General features: G+C 41.7%; 1 protein-coding gene across 1 annotated transcript; it reads left to right on the top strand.

The window, feature by feature from the left end:
• Positions 1-400: 400 nt before the first annotated feature.
• Positions 401-13,483, top strand: LOC146581114 (protein C-ets-2-like). The gene is made up of 7 exons (XM_085268085.1): positions 401-419; positions 2,333-2,452; positions 2,525-2,728; positions 11,270-11,464; positions 12,380-12,604; positions 12,688-12,806; positions 13,086-13,483. Exons 1-7 carry the CDS (start codon positions 401-403, stop codon positions 13,296-13,298), a joined length of 1,095 nt encoding a protein of 364 aa, XP_085124211.1. The 3' UTR covers positions 13,299-13,483.
• The last annotated feature ends 4,882 nt before the right edge of the window (positions 13,484-18,365 follow it).

Here is an 18,365-nt window from a genome sequence, read left to right as displayed (position 1 = left end):
CACATAACATTCCATGTTTGGCACTGATCACCACCTGCACTCATGTATATATCTATCTACTTAGCACTTTTAATTCTTATTTTTATTTTTATGTCTATTTAAGCGTTATTTATGACAGTATGTTTGCACCGCAGCAATTTCCTAATGTTGTAAACCTGCTCAACATTTGGCAATAAAACCCTTTCTGATTCTGATTCTGATTCTTATACATGCTGATTTATTATGTGGCGGGCTTACACTGGACCTTATATCTCTTCCTGCTGACCCTCCCACATCTCCGTGGCTGACAGTTGTCAATCACGGCCTGCCTCCTCCTTCCCTCACAGCTATTATATTAAAGGCTCATTCCCCGTGTGATCCCTATTTACTCCACCTGATCCTCAGTCTCACACACACTGAGATGGATGGCAACGCTTACGGTAAGACACCAACATCTCTCTGTTCTGTGTTTTATCAGAATGAATGATTTTTACTTTGAATCTTTTTATTGTCTGTCAATATGTCTAATACATTATGTTAGACATGGCTGATATAACACAAAACTTTATTCGCCTTTGCATTTATAAGCAGCATAGAACCAATAGCATATTAGAAAAAAGTGTATTTGTTCATAATTTGTTTACTCTCAAACTAAGAAGATCATTCGGACTGACAGCAAAGTGGAACAGTCCCCCATCATACAAACACAAACCAGCGTCTCTCACTGTGCATCCTGTAGCTGACTCGCATCACTTTTGGTTGACGATCTAATAATTTAGTTCATGCTGATTAATGTGATGACAATGTCTTGGAGGTTTTAAACAGCTAATACAGTGCTGTGCAAAAGACTTGAGTCCCCCCTCCATGTGTTGCTAGAAAAATGGGGATATTGATGCAGTGATTTATTGAATAGTTCTCCAGAGCTCTTCTTTGGATGTTTCTGTTCTCTGTCGGGATGATCCCACACTGTTTTAATAGTAATAATAATAATAGTAATAATATAATGTTGAGCTCTGGGGAGGCCGGTCCATGAACGATGGTGCTCCACTGTGTTCTCTCTGCAGCTCTGCTTTCACTGCACTGATGGTGTGTTTGACGTTATTTTCATAATGATACTTTTCTGAATTCATCATTTCATTAATTTTGACAAAAACCTCCACACCAGTGTCTGAAAACCAATAACAAAACATGACAGAGCCTTGTTGCATTTTAAAGATGAAAAAAAGTTCATCTGAAAATGGTGAGGTTCAGGTTTATTGTGTATTTTTGTGTCTTTTCCTTACAATTTAAAGTGGCTTCAGGTGACTGTTGTTTTGATCTGGTGCTATATAAATCAAATCAAATTTAATTGAATAAAATAAGGGGGAAAAAAAGAAAAGAAAAGAAAGAGCATCACCTAAAAGAAAGTCTGGGTCCTTAGAAATAAAAAAGAGAGGGATGGCTCAAGACCTTTGCACATAACTAACTTATATTCTAATTGTGTAGCTCATACATAGTCAAAGGAGCTTGCAAAGAAAAGCGTCTGGACTTCTTTAAGTTACTTGAAGACGTTTCACCTCTCATCCGAGAAGCTTCTTCAGTTCTAAGGTCAAATGGTGGAGAGTCCCAGATATAAACCTAGTGGTAGTGACCCCCCACAGAGGGACAAAAGGACCCCTGATGATCCTCTAATCGCCTGAGCCAAGGTGTGAAACTGGGTGTGGGTCCCAATCAGCCAGAGTTTTCGGTGTGTTCATTGTGAAACCTGGCCCCACCTTGTCATGCGAATTCCTGAGGTCAGATGGCCCAGGATGTGAGTGGGCGTTAAGGCGTCTGGGAAGGGATCTCAAAACTGGATTATAGATGGTGGAGAGTTGGTGTCGTAAACCCCCGCCTCTGTTCAAAGATGGTCGCTCACAGTGGACATAAATGGCTTCTTTCACTCCTCTTTCAAACCATCTGTCCTCTCTGTCCAAAATGTGAACATTGGCATCCTCGAAAGAGTGTCCTTTATCCTTAAGATGCAGATGGACTGCTGAGTCTTGTCCTGTGGAGGTGGCTCTTCTGTGTTGTGCCATGCGCTTGTGAAGTGGCTGTTTGGTCTCTCCAAAGTAGAGGTCTGAGCATTCCTCGCTGCACTGTACAGCATACACCACATTGTTAAGTTTGTGTTTTGGCGTTTTGTCTTTCGGGTGAACCAGTTTTTGTCTGAGCGTAGCTCATACATACATAAACGTGTCATCATAATAAACTTAATCTCTGTAGATTAGCTTTATTACACCATGTATGAAATAACTGAATCAAAAGTTGTGAAATATTCAATGATAGGTCGTCTTTAATGTGTTGTAAAGAGTAAACATAACTTTTGTTCCAGAGTTTGATGTCCTAGAGGTCCCCCCCCTCACCCCAACCAGTAAGGAGGTCTTCACTCAGGCTGTGAAAGCCAGCTTTGCAGGCTTCACTCAGGAGAGAATCAGCTGTCACTTTCCACAGGGTACAGTGGGAGCTTTGATTAGTTGTCACGTGTTGCCGACTCTATTATTAATGCATGTGCATGTATATTTAGATCCTAGGTTGTGGTCGAAGTGGGAGGTGAACCACTGGCTGGACTGGTGCCAGGCTGAGTTTGGGCTCTGCTGCCTGGGCTCAGACCTCAGAGGTCTGGATGGCAGCGAGCTGTGTGGTCTTGACCAAGAGGCTTTCCTGGGCCTGCTGTCTGACTCCACTGCAGGAGAAATCCTGTGGGAGCACCTGGAGACCATGAGGAGAGGTGATAGCACTTTTATTGAAAAGCACAGAGTTAGCTTTCTAGCCACATTGTTTTCTATCATTGCACAAGAATGGTGAAGAATTCAAAACTCTGAAATTTTAAATGGTCAGTTCTCTTTGCTCAGTCCTTTCTCTCAGCAGGTCATTATATGGCATTTCAGACAGTGTTGAATAGATGTGCTGAGCCACATACTACCACCTGTATATGTTTGGACTATGAAAAAAAATAGAACTGCTTCAAACTTGATACTATTGCTATCATCAGTGAAAAAAATTATATATTGATATATGGAACAGAGTGAATGTTGGGTCTAAACTCAGACCCCGCTGTATCCAGGACTTATTCCCATGAAAGAAAAGCAAGGCAACAGTGTTCGATCGATTTCTTGCGCAAGGGAGGCCTCTCGTCTGTGACCAGCACGTTGAAATGACCACGCTGGTGGCCTCCTCTCGCCGCCTTTTATTGACAAACTTCAAACAATAGTTTACAAAACACCTCCCCTTGCAACCCCCTTTGGTTACAAAGACAAGGCACTGTATGTAAGTGTGTGTGTGTGGGTGTTATGTGAGAATGTGTGTGTGTGTGTGTGTGTGTGTGTGTGTGTGTGTGTGTGTGTGTGTGTGTTTGATCAAAGGGTCATAAAACCTAAAAGCAGGAACAACATCCTTGGTCATAAAGAGGGTAGTCTTCCCCCACACCCAATGTATGGTTTACCAAAGATAACACAGTGAAACCATACAAAGGGTAGGAAGCTCTACCAAACATCAAACAGATCTTCAAGTTAGGATGTATCTACAATAAAACCTCCCCCAGCACAGAGTGGCTGGAGAGGTGGTCAGGATCAAAGGAATGGCTTTGATCCTACTGCTTAAACTAAGACTGTACAAATTTAAGAAACACAATGGCAACATTCAACAATTAGACTTAACATTTCCCTCCTTTTTGTCATTGTTCTTAAATTTCAACTTATGCACCCTTTGTTTAGACAGTGTCAGTGTAGATTTCATTCATGCACAGTAAACTACATCCTATACATAAGCAAATCAGTATCAACAGTTCAAAAACAGGAATTAATATCTTCAAAAGAAGATGCCACCAAGGACCAGACAGTAACCAAGCTATCCAGCCTTGTGGCGGATCTACTCCTGTCGTGCAATTCATTATGTATTTCTTCAAGTAAACAACTGAATGTCAAAGGTCAAACAAGAAGAATCATCATTCTCAAAAATCATATGTCACTACAATCCAACTGTATACAGACATAGGTATTTAAACGCATCAGTTGACTTTATTGTTTGTCCATGTGGCTCTCAGCTAACTTCAAAGCTGCAGCCTGGTCAACACCCTTCTTTATGACTCCTATCAACCCCCCAAATCTTCTCACTGTAGGCATCCTGTGGGGGTTAGAGTCAACTTGTGAATTATCTGCATTTACAACTCTTCTCCTGTCCTGTTGTCACCACAGAAAAAGCTTTGTAAAGGAAATTGGATCCAGCTGTTTTGATCTTCTTGGCTCAAAACCTCAAGTGTTCATGATGTAAATGTAGACAAAAGGCTTCTCTGTTTACATCCTTCTTGCAGAAGACAAAAGAATAAGTGATGTTACCATGTTCCATGGTTAATCTCCAACTTGGGCTAATCCATTGTCCTTCGTACACATAGGCAATTGGCCTGTTTCCAGTTCGTTTAACTGTATAATGTCCTGCAACAAGTCATATTCTTTGAGTCAGACGAGCAGGTCTGTCTCACCAGAGCAGTTCACCTTCCCAGCTACTGGTGAATCAACCTTCCATTCAGGTTATGAGGAATTGGAAAGTTGAAAAGTTGGCAGTGTTCCTGGATGTGTTGCTAAAGCAACCAAACAAACTGTCTCGCTCCAAGTGATACTATCCGGTTGTGTTCTTAAACTGCCACCAGTAGTTGGTTGAAAACCCATGCGGGTACTGGGTGTGATTTGCTCTGTCCCAATGCGCTCCTGTCATCCCACTCAGGGTCCACAGGCACAAGAAGATGCACAGCACATTCCCAGCCATTCTGATGAGTACCTGTGGCTCAGTTGGTTTCTTCACCGGATTGAGACGAGGGGCCCTGGAGGCTTTCCCCCCCTTTGTTCCCGGTCTTCCTGCCACTTACTCCGAGCTGGCCTGGATGTGTGTCACCTTCTTGCAGTGCGCTTGATGTATCCAAGTGTTCCTTCCAGCAATCTTCACTGCTGTGGTCGTCGTCAGCAGCATCCGATATGGACCTTCCCACCATGGACTGGACCAGCACTTCCTCTCCATGGCCTTATCATCATCCAATCTCCAGACTTCAGGCTCTGCTCCTGCGAAGAAACAGAATCATCTGGCAGATCATTTGTTCTCATGACTACTTTACTTTTAAACATTTTCAAGCATCTAATCTGCTAATATGCTCTCTCTTCTGCTTTTCTATCATCACTACAGAAGACTGGAACTCTAAATGCTCTAACATGTGTAATCTCAAAGAGTCAGACCATTCTCTGTTGGAGTAATCCTCATGTACTTATTCTATACAGTCTAACCATGTCCTGCCTGTCTTCCTAAATCTTAACTTTACTGTCTGCAAAAGTTTTTTTTTTAAAGTATTTAATAATCCTAGAGTGAGTATAACGACTGCTCATCTCCCTCCTGTTTGAGACATGGCATAGCCAATGGCTCAAAATAGCAGCAGTCTTATACAAATTATTAGGCAGTACTGGTTTATCACACAGATAAAAAAATCATCCTGCAAGCTTGCTCCCTCTGTAAGTCACAACTATTGTCCTGCAGTAGGTGAGTGGGCCTGCATGTCTGCTAATGCTGTACTGATAAAAGGTTAACACCATGTTTAACTAAAGCTGCCTCTTTTGCGATCTTATCTGCAAAAACTTCCCCTAATGCAACCGGATCTTTCCCTCACATGTGTGCTGCACATTTACAAACGGCAATTCCACTGGTTAATAACGCTGCATCCAGCAGAATTTGCAAGAGTTTGGTGTGTTCTGCAGGTTTCCCTGTAGAGGTTGTCACACCTCGTCTCACTCACTGCACTACAAAGAAATGTACAGTAGCAAATGTATACTACCTATCAGTGTATATTGTCTCTCTACAGCTTTACACGCTTCCGTTAAAGCTAGCATCTCTGCTGCTCAAGCAAACATGAAACATGCTAGTTGTCCTACATAGATAACTCTCTCTCACTGTCAGCTACAGTAAAACGTGTTCTAGTCTGTCCCTCTGCTGTTGTAAAACTCAAATCATCAACAAACCAAACCTTTCCCTCAACGAGTGGCACATCTATTAAGTCATCCCTCAGCTTACACGTCTTCTCCTCGCGCTCTCTACACTCATGAGAAGTGTCCTCCTCCGTTGGCAAAAAGGGTTTGACAGATTCAGAATTCTGCACCACTTTATGGTAATATGTGTGGTTGTGAGAGTAACAGTAACATTAAAGACAAGTGTCTTGTAGGTGACAGAAATGTAAGTTTAGTCTGCAATAGTAAACATCTACCTCGTGTGGAACTAACAATTGCAAAAGGTGAAATAAACTATTGAAACATTGTACAGCTTAAGCTGCTGCACATACTGATCTCACGCATGGAGGTAAAGCACGAGCAACTAGAGCTAATCTTTTAGGATAGTAAGTTACTGGCTTCACTTGTGGAAAAAGTGCTGTTAGTTATTTTACAGTCACCTGGCATTTGTGCTGTTCACAGAACCACAAGTCCATCGCTGGACCTCCTCTGCGCTGTCACTTTTTGGAGCTTGGCACGCTCCCTCAGGTTCCATTTTCCAACGCTGAAAGTCTCCTTGTGACAATCCTTTGGAAGCCCAGTAGCACAGCTCTCTGTGCTGAAGGTGATCTCCGATCCTCCTGAAGACTCCCTCCAGGCCTCAGCTTCCATCTTGTGGACGATCCTCTCAGTCTCTCCTTCTCATCATGGCACCTCACGACATCTACAAATTGAAAAAAATGACACTCCTCTCGCCACACGGCTTTCGCCATGTGTCAACTCCCCAATGAGACATGTACAAGAGTGTTGCACAGTCTCCCTAAAACAATCTCCAGGGTTTGTCCCTTGGAGCAGCTTCACTCCAAGCTGTAACCCTGTGTAAGAACATTAATCAGCACTTAAATGTTCAGCTTGTTTAACTCCCAGCTCCTGTATCACAGAAGACAAAGTCTTAAATTTAAACAACTTCACATTTGCAACCAACTGTAGATCATAAGAGTAATAAAGTATTCAGCATCACAGAGACAAGTATCATTGCAGGTTTATTCTAAACTCATTAATCTCCTACGTTTTCCCATAATTTATTCCAAATTATTTAACATCTCAATGTTATTCCACATTGTAATCAGTGAACTTCACTTATAGGCCATCAAAGCCTCATCTGAACATGGATGCACCACTTGCATAGGTTTAATACTTGTAAATAAACAGCTAATCACACAAATCACTGCAACAATAATAGAAAACATTGTTTAATATTAATTCTGGACCCCACCTCTTGACGCATGGACACTTCTCATGCGTCAACTCACCAAACCTGGATCCCTGTCTTAAAAACTGGCTCCACCAGGAGCCTGCATACTCACCATCATGGCCTGGAAAACAAGATCTGGAAGTAAAATCAAACTTCACACTTATAAACAAGTATATCACAAGGGTAACAAGCATTCAGCATCAGCAAGACAAGTGTCATGTGCAGGTTTTCTCAAATCATTAAATCACTATTGTTACCATAATTCGCCTCAAACATGGATCATCCCATGTGCTCAGTTAACATTAATGTAATCGGTGACTTCTCTTAAGCAAAGTCACTCCACTCATATATTTATTATGGGTCCAAAAGTGGCCAGCAAATGAGCCCATAATAAACTATTCCATAAATATCGTAATCTCTTATTTGTTTTACTCATGTCACTTGTCCGCTTCTGCTGAATGCTACATGCACTCTTAAAGAAAACAAAACCTGTAATAAAGAAACAAACATCCACCAGTTGTTCTGCTAAAAACCACATCATCAAATCACATGAAAAACTGCAATGCTGTAAGAAAAAATGCAAATGTTAGCGCTGCGCAGGTGTGTACACACTTTCTCACAGTAACTTCTGTGAGTACCACAAGCCCATGAATAACACACCTCTGATAGATTCACAAACATAAAAATGGCATTTAAAAGGTTAAACCATCACGCAACCTCAGATGTTGCTATCATCTTTCTGCTCCTGTAACAGAGACACACACAGAGATACATCCACACCTTTGTCAAGTGGGGGTTGACTTCACACAATGGTGTTAAGTCAGTCAGTCAGTTCCCGATTTATTTTAAAATTCTTACTCATTCACTCAGTGATTCCTTCTTTTGCTAATTGTGGAAATTATCGTCGCATTCGTTTCCACGCTCAGCAAAACAACGTCATTTCAAAAAGAAAAATAATTTAGACTGGATTTCCTCGTTGAATCCTTTTGGACAGGAATTTGTTTCCTGATTGTCCCAAATAAGAGCCCATTTTAATTTTGGGGAAGCTCACTTTGCAACAGTTTTCTCGACGACGCTTCGATTCTAATCGTGCAGATCTGCTCAACAGAGATCATCAAACAAAACTTTCAGTGCACCATGAAAGTAACAAAATAAAAGAAAGAAAATAAAAGAAATCAAAGAAAATAAAGGAAAGATAGGCCTTGTTTAAATCATGACACGTGTTCTTCATGCCAGGGGGATAAATCGTAACAAAAGACAAATCAAACAGCCAGTTTAATCTCAAACATTCATCCAATCAGCCATACACACAACATACAGCATAACCCTGTTGTCTTAGCACATAATAAGTTTTAGTTCTCATGTAACTAAATGTGTGCCATGGTAAAACTTCTTCACACACCAGAAACTCACAATCAGCTCACTCAACTCACTCATTTAAGACCTCTCATCAGCATTCTGTTTCCTCCTCTATGATGCAACCATCTGTCCTCCTATAATATTCAGTCCACTAGTCTATGTATCACTTTCATCTTACTAGTGACTTGGACAAGATGACAAACAGAATCTCATGCTTAAGATGCTGTCTGGTCTCATGAGTATCATTGTATGTGTATATGCATGTAGGGTTAGTATGGTTAATGCATTTTCAGTATGTTTTTGTGTTCATCTCTCACCACACTTCCATTATTCTCATCACTGCTTAAAACAACACACATCTCTCTGTTTTTTTTCTTTAACTGTACTTTTCTCCAAAACAGAAAATAGCATTACAGCTGTTTCAGACTGAGAAACACCAAACACTCTTCGTGCTATCATTCATCCACACAACTATTTTATTTCTTTTTGTCCACTGGGCAGGTGACATGCAGAATCACGTCTGCCCCAGCTGGATACCTTTCACACACACCATGACGTCAGACACTCTCACACTCATGGAATTGATCAGGAGAAAAACTTTCTTCATCTTCACACTCTGTTACAGAAACACCATATGTTTTGTTTGTTTTTTTTTTGTTTTTTTTTTGTGTTGTGTCAGGGATGGATATGTAGTTGTAACGTTTGTGTTCACTAACTTTACTTTCTGTTTCCTACCCTGCCAAGTCTGTCTTGGACTCAATGCTGCTCCTAATATGCCTTTAATCTCTCCTCCACTTCTGCCTCTGCTCTCTCACGCTCTTCTCTGACTCTACTTTCTGCTAACATTCTTGCTCTTCCTAATGCTTTTCTATGGTGTTGTTCTAGAGTAGTTGCAGTGGATTGAGCTGTAGTTTCATCCTCAGGTTTCACAACTACTGCTTGCAATATTGCTCTTTTAACATTCTGTGCTTCTCTCCTCTTCTGAGCCTGCTCCAGCCACAACTTAGCAACTGCTAACTGCAATTCCTTCCTCTGCTTCGCTTTACCTGTTTTACCTGCTACACTTACAGCTATTCTTTCTACCAGCATTTTACACTGAACTTCCACTAATGTCCCTTCAAATCCACATTTCTTATACCAACAACCTACATACTGCGTGCTGCCTGGTAAAACTTTCTGCATAAATTTTACATCTCCTTCTAAGGCAGACTTACACATTTTATTCTCCATTACAAGACAACAATCAGCCACACTCACGCAGACCACGTCTGGCCCGCACACACACAACATAGGCCTATCGCTTGCGTCTGCACGCACAGCTAGCGCTCTCTGTTGAAAACTCTCAAACGCCCCATATGGCGGAGAATTCAACCTTCGGACACTCTCCAACGCCCCAAATGGCGGAGATTCCGGACGCTGAACCTAGGTTCTCTCCACGCCCCAAATGGCGGAGAACTCTCTACGCCCCAAACGGCGGAGAAGCCTGCGTCTCTCTCACGCGGCTAGCGCGCTCCCGGACTCACGTTTAACGCACAGCCCGTAGCCGCTCTCTATTGTTTTGGGTCCACGTGCGCTCTCGTGACCAGCGCTCCCCGGGACTCAAACGTTTCACGCAGAATCACGGTGACGCGTATCTAGGATCCCACATTCATTCACACGGTTATAGAGACGCTCTCTAAGGCCTTCTGTACTCACTGTTTGTTTACGTTCATGGGAAGAGTCTCTGGATCCCGTCAATCGTCATCCATCCCGAGGGGAGGTCAGGCGCAAACTTCCCGGCCTGGTGGCAAGCCAAAAACACCAGGGCTTTACGTCAATCATCCCAGACGTTGCGGTGGCGTCCTCTCCCTCTCCTCGGTGGATGCAATGTGTTAGGCTCCGGCTCCGAAGGACCAAAAAATGTTGGGTCTAAACTCAGACCCCGCTGTATCCAGGACTTATTCCCATGAAAGAAAAGCAAGGCAACAGTGTTCGATCGATTTCTTGCGCAAGGGAGGCCTCTCGTCTGTGACCAGCACGTTGAAATGACCACGCTGGTGGCCTCCTCTCGCCGCCTTTTATTGACAAACTTCAAACAATAGTTTACAAAACACCTCCCCTTGCAACCCCCTTTGGTTACAAAGACAAGGCACTGTATGTAAGTGTGTGTGTGTGGGTGTTATGTGAGAATGTGTGTGTGTGTGTGTGTGTGTGTGTGTGTGTGTGTGTGTGTGTGTGTGTGTGTGTTTGATCAAAGGGTCATAAAACCTAAAAGCAGGAACAACATCCTTGGTCATAAAGAGGGTAGTCTTCCCCCACACCCAATGTATGGTTTACCAAAGATAACACAGTGAAACCATACAAAGGGTAGGAAGCTCTACCAAACATCAAACAGATCTTCAAGTTAGGATGTATCTACAATAAAACCTCCCCCAGCACAGAGTGGCTGGAGAGGTGGTCAGGATCAAAGGAATGGCTTTGATCCTACTGCTTAAACTAAGACTGTACAAATTTAAGAAACACAATGGCAACATTCAACAATTAGACTTAACAGTGAACTGTATGCATAGTTCATTCACAGATGTGTGCATACTGATTGTGAATAAAGCCCATTGTCACTGAGAGAACGTGACTGCTCTTCTTCATTAGCCGTCTGCACGCACCACCCAACTGCAAGCTTGAGACTTTTGTTGTTTTGTTGTCGTGTTTCCTTCAGAAAATTACTCAGAGATTGAGGGATGCTCAGACAGAGATAATTACCACCTTCAGTACCATCCCAGTGAGAGCTCAGACCTCCACGATCTGGAACCAATGAGTGTGCAGCATGGAGGCCACTATCCAGCCTATTCACAACGTGGCAGCAGCAACATTAGCTCTGCAGCCCCACTGCAGGAAATACGAGGGAATGGAGGTGAGACAGATCACATGATAATGAGTCATCAGTTGAATAAAAAGCATTACAGTCAGAATTGCTCCACAAAGGGAAAAAGACCCAATATGGACAAAAGTAAGTGAGCCACATACAGTTTTAGAGCTGATGTTAATGCCAGAGGAGCTTACTGAGTGAGCAGAGCATTTATGTGGGCTGACAGGTGCTGTGGCTCGTAACACATCCACTTTGCAGTTAGAGGACTTACAGCTGACGTGGAATATAATAATCGTTTCATGGTCGATGGGTCTTGGAGCCAGGGTTGTGAGTTTTTGAGGATCACTTGTGTTTTAGTAATGCTCTTTAGGAAAATGGTTGCTATTTCCCTTTATACTTTCATTATCCTCCAGCAGTGTGTTTGGATCTTTAGTTATGTTCTTGTTGAGCCCACGTGTCTCTGTTATGTAATATTTCCCTTCTTGTGTGCCCAGTTGTGTGTGGATATCTCTGTGTCTTGTCTCCGTGGTTTTCTGGTTTCCCCATTACTTGTGTCGTGTTTGTATGTCTTTGTCCTGGACTCAGTGATCGTTACTTCCTGTCTTATTTTATTTGTTACTTATGTCCTGTGCACTGTCTTTAGTTTTGCTTCCTTTGCCTTGTTTCCCAGTGAGTTTCAGCTGTGTTCCTCGGTGTTTCCATCTCCCTGTGTACATATGGTCTGAGTCTCCCTCTGTTCTTTGCCGTGTCCTCCCTGCAGCTGTGTGTTCTGTGTTTCATCCTTGTAGAAGGAGGCTCTGGACTGTGCTCCGACTAAAGCTCTCTTCTTCAGTTAGTTAATTTTAGTTACTTTATTACATCAGCTCATTTTTGGAAGACTGTAGACTAATCTACAGTTTGATATGACCACTCAGTTGAGCTGGCAGACATCACTTGATTCTGTTTCCAATGTGTGTCCAGGGACAGGCTCAGAAGTGGAGAGTGTTCTTGGGGATGAGTCTGCCGCTGTGGGCACTCAATCATGGGCTGCTCCGCACCATGACGTCCAGCCAGTAATGGAAGAGAGCATGTCTGAAAATGCCTTCATGTTACCTCAGCAACAGAGGAACTTCAGGGAATGTGCAGGCAGCAAAACTGATCTGGAGACAGCTGTAATACCTGTAGCAGTTCTTGCTGGCTACACTGGTGAGTAGAGTGGCTGAAGGAGGTAAACGATAAGGTGTAGCCATGAGGTAAGCATACTCATTTGTTCTGTCATGTCTCAATAGGCAGTGGGCCCATTCAGCTCTGGCAGTTTCTGCTGGAGCTTCTGACAGACCGCAGCTGTCATTCGTGCATAAGCTGGACAGGAAATGGCTGGGAGTTCAAACTGACGGATCCTGACGAGGTCATTAATGCTGAGTTCACAACATATCAGGATATATACCTGCATGAGTAGAGCATGAAGGGCCACATTTCAATTAGGGTATTTTTCACTTTGTAATGGCATATTTGTAACCTCCACATGTTCCACTCTGCAGTGAAAGCACCAAAGAACCTTCTTCTATGAGCTGACGTTGCTAACTACTGCTTCAATATTGGTCATTTAGAAATCATCATGTTGCTGTTATAAAAAGGAAACACGAGGCTTATTCTGCTGGTGTTTACATGTGGATTATTTCTTCAGGTGGCAGTGCTGTGGGGTCGCAGGAAGAACAAACCTAAGATGAATTATGAGAAGCTGAGCCGTGGTTTGCGCTACTACTATGACAAGAACATTATTCGCAAAACCGCTGGCAAGCGCTACGTCTATCGCTTCGTATGCAACCTGCAAGGCCTTCTTGGATATGAGCCTGGGGCGCTGCATGCCACACTGAATATCAGCAGTAAGAGTCTATAGTGAGGCAAGAAAAAGGAACAGTACTTGTTAAGCGTCTTATAGTTTTCACTTTACATGACACAGCTCAGCGCATATGCTTGTTTGACAACATGGAAGTGGTGTACCACTTTATCTCTGTCACTGTCAAATAATAGAAATCAATTCATGTCAGTTCATTTTAAAAGTTATTTATTCCTCTGTGAATAGTTAAGGCACATGGACTCGTTTAGCAATCCTTTGTATATTTAACTTATACTATAAACATCAGTTAAAAGAAATAAAATCAATGAAACCGTAAATGAATTACAGCTGATTTCTATCTGCTTCATCTCAGAGAAACATTCTCATTCATTCCTCTTCTTTTGCTTATCCAGTTCAGGGTCACCAACGGGCGGCAGTCAATTCCAGCTGCCATAGGTTGAGAGGAAGGACAGAGCCAGGACAGGTCATCAGGCAGGGCTAACACAGAGTGCTATATTGCAACAACAGTTGCCTCAAGGTGCTTTATATTGGTAAATGGATGGGTTCTTATATGACATCTTTCTATCATACTCCATACAACAAACCTTAACCATTCAGACAAGCACGTTTCTCGACACCTAAGTGCTTTCTAGCTAACATTCAAATCTAGTGGACGCCTCGGAAAGCAACTTGGGGTTAGTATACTTAGAAATCGAATGCAATTTGACCCTCAAAGTGACTTTTTTGTTAGGGAGGATTTATTTGTTGTTGAGTTCAGTGTTAAAATAAGTTCTTTAAAAAGCCAAAATATGCCAGATTGAATATGAAGGGGACATGAGCAGAGAGCACAAACATGCTGAGGGATCGGCTCTGTTAGTTCAGTGAGAGAGTCACAAACTCATGTGTAACCTTATGTCTGCATTTTTAATTTGTTAAATACAAACACAATGATAGCAGAAGTGCTGCCACATGTCTAACCAGAATGCGAGGACCAACGTGTTTATTTGGTAGTTCAATGAAAGGCTTCAGTTAAGAGGGAGGAAAAACATTTGCGTTCACGTTTGCAGTTTTCTCTTGTTACACAATATTTTACATTTTAAAAAACAAACAACCCTCACATGAGATGACAGTGCTAGCAGTGCTAGCATGACAGCTCATTTAAGTTTGAGACGCCTTCCCTCTTGGTGACAGTGGGAAGGAAAAACTCCCTTTTAACAGGAAGAAACCTCCAGCAGAGTCAGGCTCAGGGAGGGGTGACCATCTCCCACGATCAGTTGGGGGTGAGGTGAGGAAGACAGAACAAAGACACACTGTGGAAGAGAGCCGGAAGTGAATAATAACTATCGAGAACACAGGGACAACCCACACAGAGAGACTGTGATTGGCTGTGAGTGGACAGTGCTCCCTAATGTGCAGCCTGGAGGAGCCCGTCTCTGCCTACCACCCACTTTTATTCCGTCACAATGAAACGAGTATCCTTTTAATCACGTTAAAAGGAGAAATAAATAAGAAGATGGCATTAAAACAAGGAGAGAGAAACAGTTATGTAAGAAAAAAAATGAATCTAGTGAATTTAAAAAGAAAGCAGTGCTGTTCTGATTCTGTTCAGTATGAGATAGACACAAAGCTTTAAATGACTGAAAACAAATTTCAGCTGACTGAAACTTAACAAAAAGGAAAAATCAGACTTTAAAATACTCACTGAATGGCACCATATCAATGAATTTCCTTCTCAGGAAATATTTTTAGACTGACTGTGAGTCAGTCACCTTACATGTATTTTCATTTTCCTGAATATATTATGACTTATCTGCCACCCCAGAAGCTAGACTAAAATGCAAACAAGTGGAACATAGTAAGTATAATGCCTCTGAATGTAGCAGATCATTCACCACACACCCCTGACAGCATCAAGCATCAGGTTTAGATCAGAAATGGCTGAATGCTGATTTAATTTCATCCCTCAGAGAACAGGAAACAGAAACAGAGCGAGAGTGTCAAGTGTGTGAGGATTAATTCCACCACTTACCCTCCTGAGGTGTGCTAATGGAAGAGCCATCAAGGGGAAAAGTGTGTGTCTTTGTCTGAGCCTGAGTGTATGAGGATGGATAATTTATTCAGGACAGAGCAAGTGTATGTTCATGTGACATAAAACCTGGCGTTTTCTACCAGATACATTTCTCTTTAAGAGCTAATTATGACTTTATGCTTTCCTTTCAACCCTGAAAGTTTCTGAATATGTTCGCCCTGGAAGGAGTGTTTGAATAGAGTTTAGTTACATGAAGCTGCTTGGCCAAAAGGTTATTACAAATTAAGTCAATAAATATGCAAAGGCAAAAACAGGTTGGCCAAGTTGGTCCTGCTCAGCAGAAAGACCAAAGGAATACACCACCTGAAATTAACACTAAGTAGAAATCTCTGAGTTGAAGATGAAAAGCTTTTTATGTTAACACACGTTACAAACTGGCCTTGCAAACAAAGCTCCTCACAATGACTCAAACCACTCTGAAATAAATCTGCTCAAGTAGGAGTGAAAAGGCAAGAAATCAATAACCTAGCCCTGAAATGTATAACAGAGGTTAAATTAGAAGGCCTGATTTCTCTGCAGGAGCTGACGAGTCTAGCTAACCACACACAAATGCACTGCACTTCACCTGTGCACTGACGTGAAAAGCAAAGAGAGTTGGCTGAGCAAGAGTGAATACATCAATTAGGCTCCATCCATTTAGTCCACCCACCACCAGCTGATCCTTGGTAAAAACAAACAAAAACACAAAAAAACACCTCCTGACAGCGATTCTGAGATCCCACCATACCCGAGTCCATGAGAGGAATCATGTGGTGAGCTGCTGGAACCACTATGGAGCTTGTGCAGCTTGCACATATTCACAGTGAGAACTTCACATCACTGGGAATTTGGACTACAAGATGCCCTTTTATTATTTAGGGAGGGTTCAGATTGACTCTCTACCAATATTATGTATTATAGTTTGTAATACCACCAACTGCTGGTCAGATCTCAAAGTAGCTTGGCTGCTATGCTTGGTTTTAGCTACTGGATTGTATGTACGGAGGCTGCATGTTGGCCCTAACCTTTGATGCAACACATGTTGTGTACCAGCATACCTACTGTATGCCTCATACTATATAAAGACTTCAAAGCTGTGGATAAAAAATATTAAACCTCTGAAATATGTCAGCATCTGTCTGTTTTTGTATTTTGTCCTTTTTGTCTCCCCAGTCTGTCATGTCTCTCCGTATCCCTGATCCCAGTGTCACGTTCACGTTTCTTAGTCTGAGTCTCACTGTGTGTGTGTGTTACTTCCTGTTTTATTTTGTCCTTTGTGTGTGATGTTCAGCTTTGCTCCGCCTGTCTCATTAGCTGTGATTCAGTTCAGTTGTGTTCCCATTTGTATAGTCTGCATCTCCCTCTGTTCCTCATTGTGTTCTCCCTCATGATGCGTACCACCTCTGCTTGAGTGTAGCTTTGTATTTCTCATTGATTACTGTACTGTTGATTCTGACTGACCACTGTAACTCTCTCTATTTAGGCATGTGTCACTCAAGCCTGTCCCGCCCGCAACCAGAACGAGAGAGAGTATTACTCTGATACTTGCATCTCTACATTGGCTGACAGTTAAATATAGAATTGATTTTAAGGGTTTATTATTTGTTTTTAAACCTCTCCATGGTTTGGCTCCAGGTTACATTTCAGATCTCCTTAGCCTACACCTACCCACTCGAACTCTGCGCTCCTCCAGTCAGACGCTTTTATTATTTCCATACTCCCAGTTCAAATCTAGAGGTGACAGGCTTTCTCCATTGCCGCCTCGAGACTCTGGAACAGTCTTCCCTCTTCCTCCTTCTTCAAATCAAATCTGAAGACCTACCTATTTTCCAAGGCTTTCAGATCTCTCTGACACCTATTTTATTCTGTTTTATTATTCTGGTTTTTTATCTCATTGGACGATGTTTGCATGTGTATACTTATACATGTATTTTATGTTCATGTATGTGTGCTTGTGTGTGAATGTGTACACTTTTGTATATGTATGTGCATATTTGCATGTACACATATATTTTTACAAACATATATGGATGTCTCACAATCTTTTCTATAATGTTTTGATCTTATCTATTTTAATTATTTTTATTTGATTATATTATCCCTCTGTTCAGCACTTTGGCCGACACTTGATGTCCTTTAAATGTGCTATATAAATAAAGATCACTTGACTTGATGTTCTCTGCTTTTTGATAGCAATAAAGCTGTGATTTTGACTGTTTGCAGAGTCCTGCATTCTGCCTGCCACATGACATGCTTGTGTCACGACAGTATCATTAGCTAAAAAATGGAGAGAGGTGGAGGAATCTTTTCAGAACTGTTCCTTTAATGCAATGGCACACTATAAAAACACCTCTACACATACAAAAATATACTAGCATATTTAAAATGTCATAAGCCTAAAAAGTCTTCATGTAAGACCCTTTTTACCTTTAAGAAGCTGTTTTATACAGCATCACTCGTTTAAAAAATGCTCAATATCGTATGCTAACTTTACCCACTGACTTCACCAAGTACTTTATACTTAAACACCAAAAAATGTATAAAACAAACAGAAACAGAAAAATTCAGATGCAAAGATTTTATTATTTTTTTGAATCTATTTTTATTTGGGAGCACATGATCATTAATAGCTTAGTCACAAGTTCAGGTCAAAAGCATATCAGCCAGTAAATATGCACAAAACACACCAAATAGTGTCATGCTCAGGTGAGCACCTAATGCTGTGTGAAAAGTGCGTGAAACCATGAAAATATGATTAGAAACTATTGACTTATTGTTTCTCTCTCACAGTCTTTAAGGCAGATTTGAGACCTATGTACGAGTTTCAAATCACTGTAACAATACTCCACTTAAACCACACATACTCCAAGTGATTTTAATCATTTATAACCTATTGTTAGAAAAAGTCTCTTATGAAGTGAGACACAGTGAGACACAGTAGCGAGCTCCAACGCATTTATTTACTTGAAAGGAAGTAAAAGCATACACAGTGAACGTCTCTGCAAGTTCCATTTATACACTCCTTCCAACGTTATCATGGGAACATACGTGTGTGACGC

This window comes from Mchenga conophoros, linkage group LG3, assembly GCF_057382185.1.
Source record: "Mchenga conophoros isolate Kocher_MC1m ecotype Shallow Benthic linkage group LG3, M_conophoros_male_GT1.1, whole genome shotgun sequence".
NCBI lineage: Eukaryota > Metazoa > Chordata > Actinopteri > Cichliformes > Cichlidae > Mchenga > Mchenga conophoros.
This window is presented reverse-complemented; position numbering and strand designations above follow the sequence as displayed.

What these genes read in the sequence shown, in the direction of transcription:
- LOC146581114 (XM_085268085.1), top strand. An exon ending in CAGCTGTCACTTTCCACAGG is followed by an intron (nt 2,453 to 2,524) that starts GTACAGTGGGAG and finishes ATGTATATTTAG; the next exon opens with ATCCTAGGTTGTGGTCGAAG. An exon ending in GGAAATACGAGGGAATGGAG is followed by an intron (nt 11,465 to 12,379) that starts GTGAGACAGATC and finishes ATGTGTGTCCAG; the next exon opens with GGACAGGCTCAGAAGTGGAG.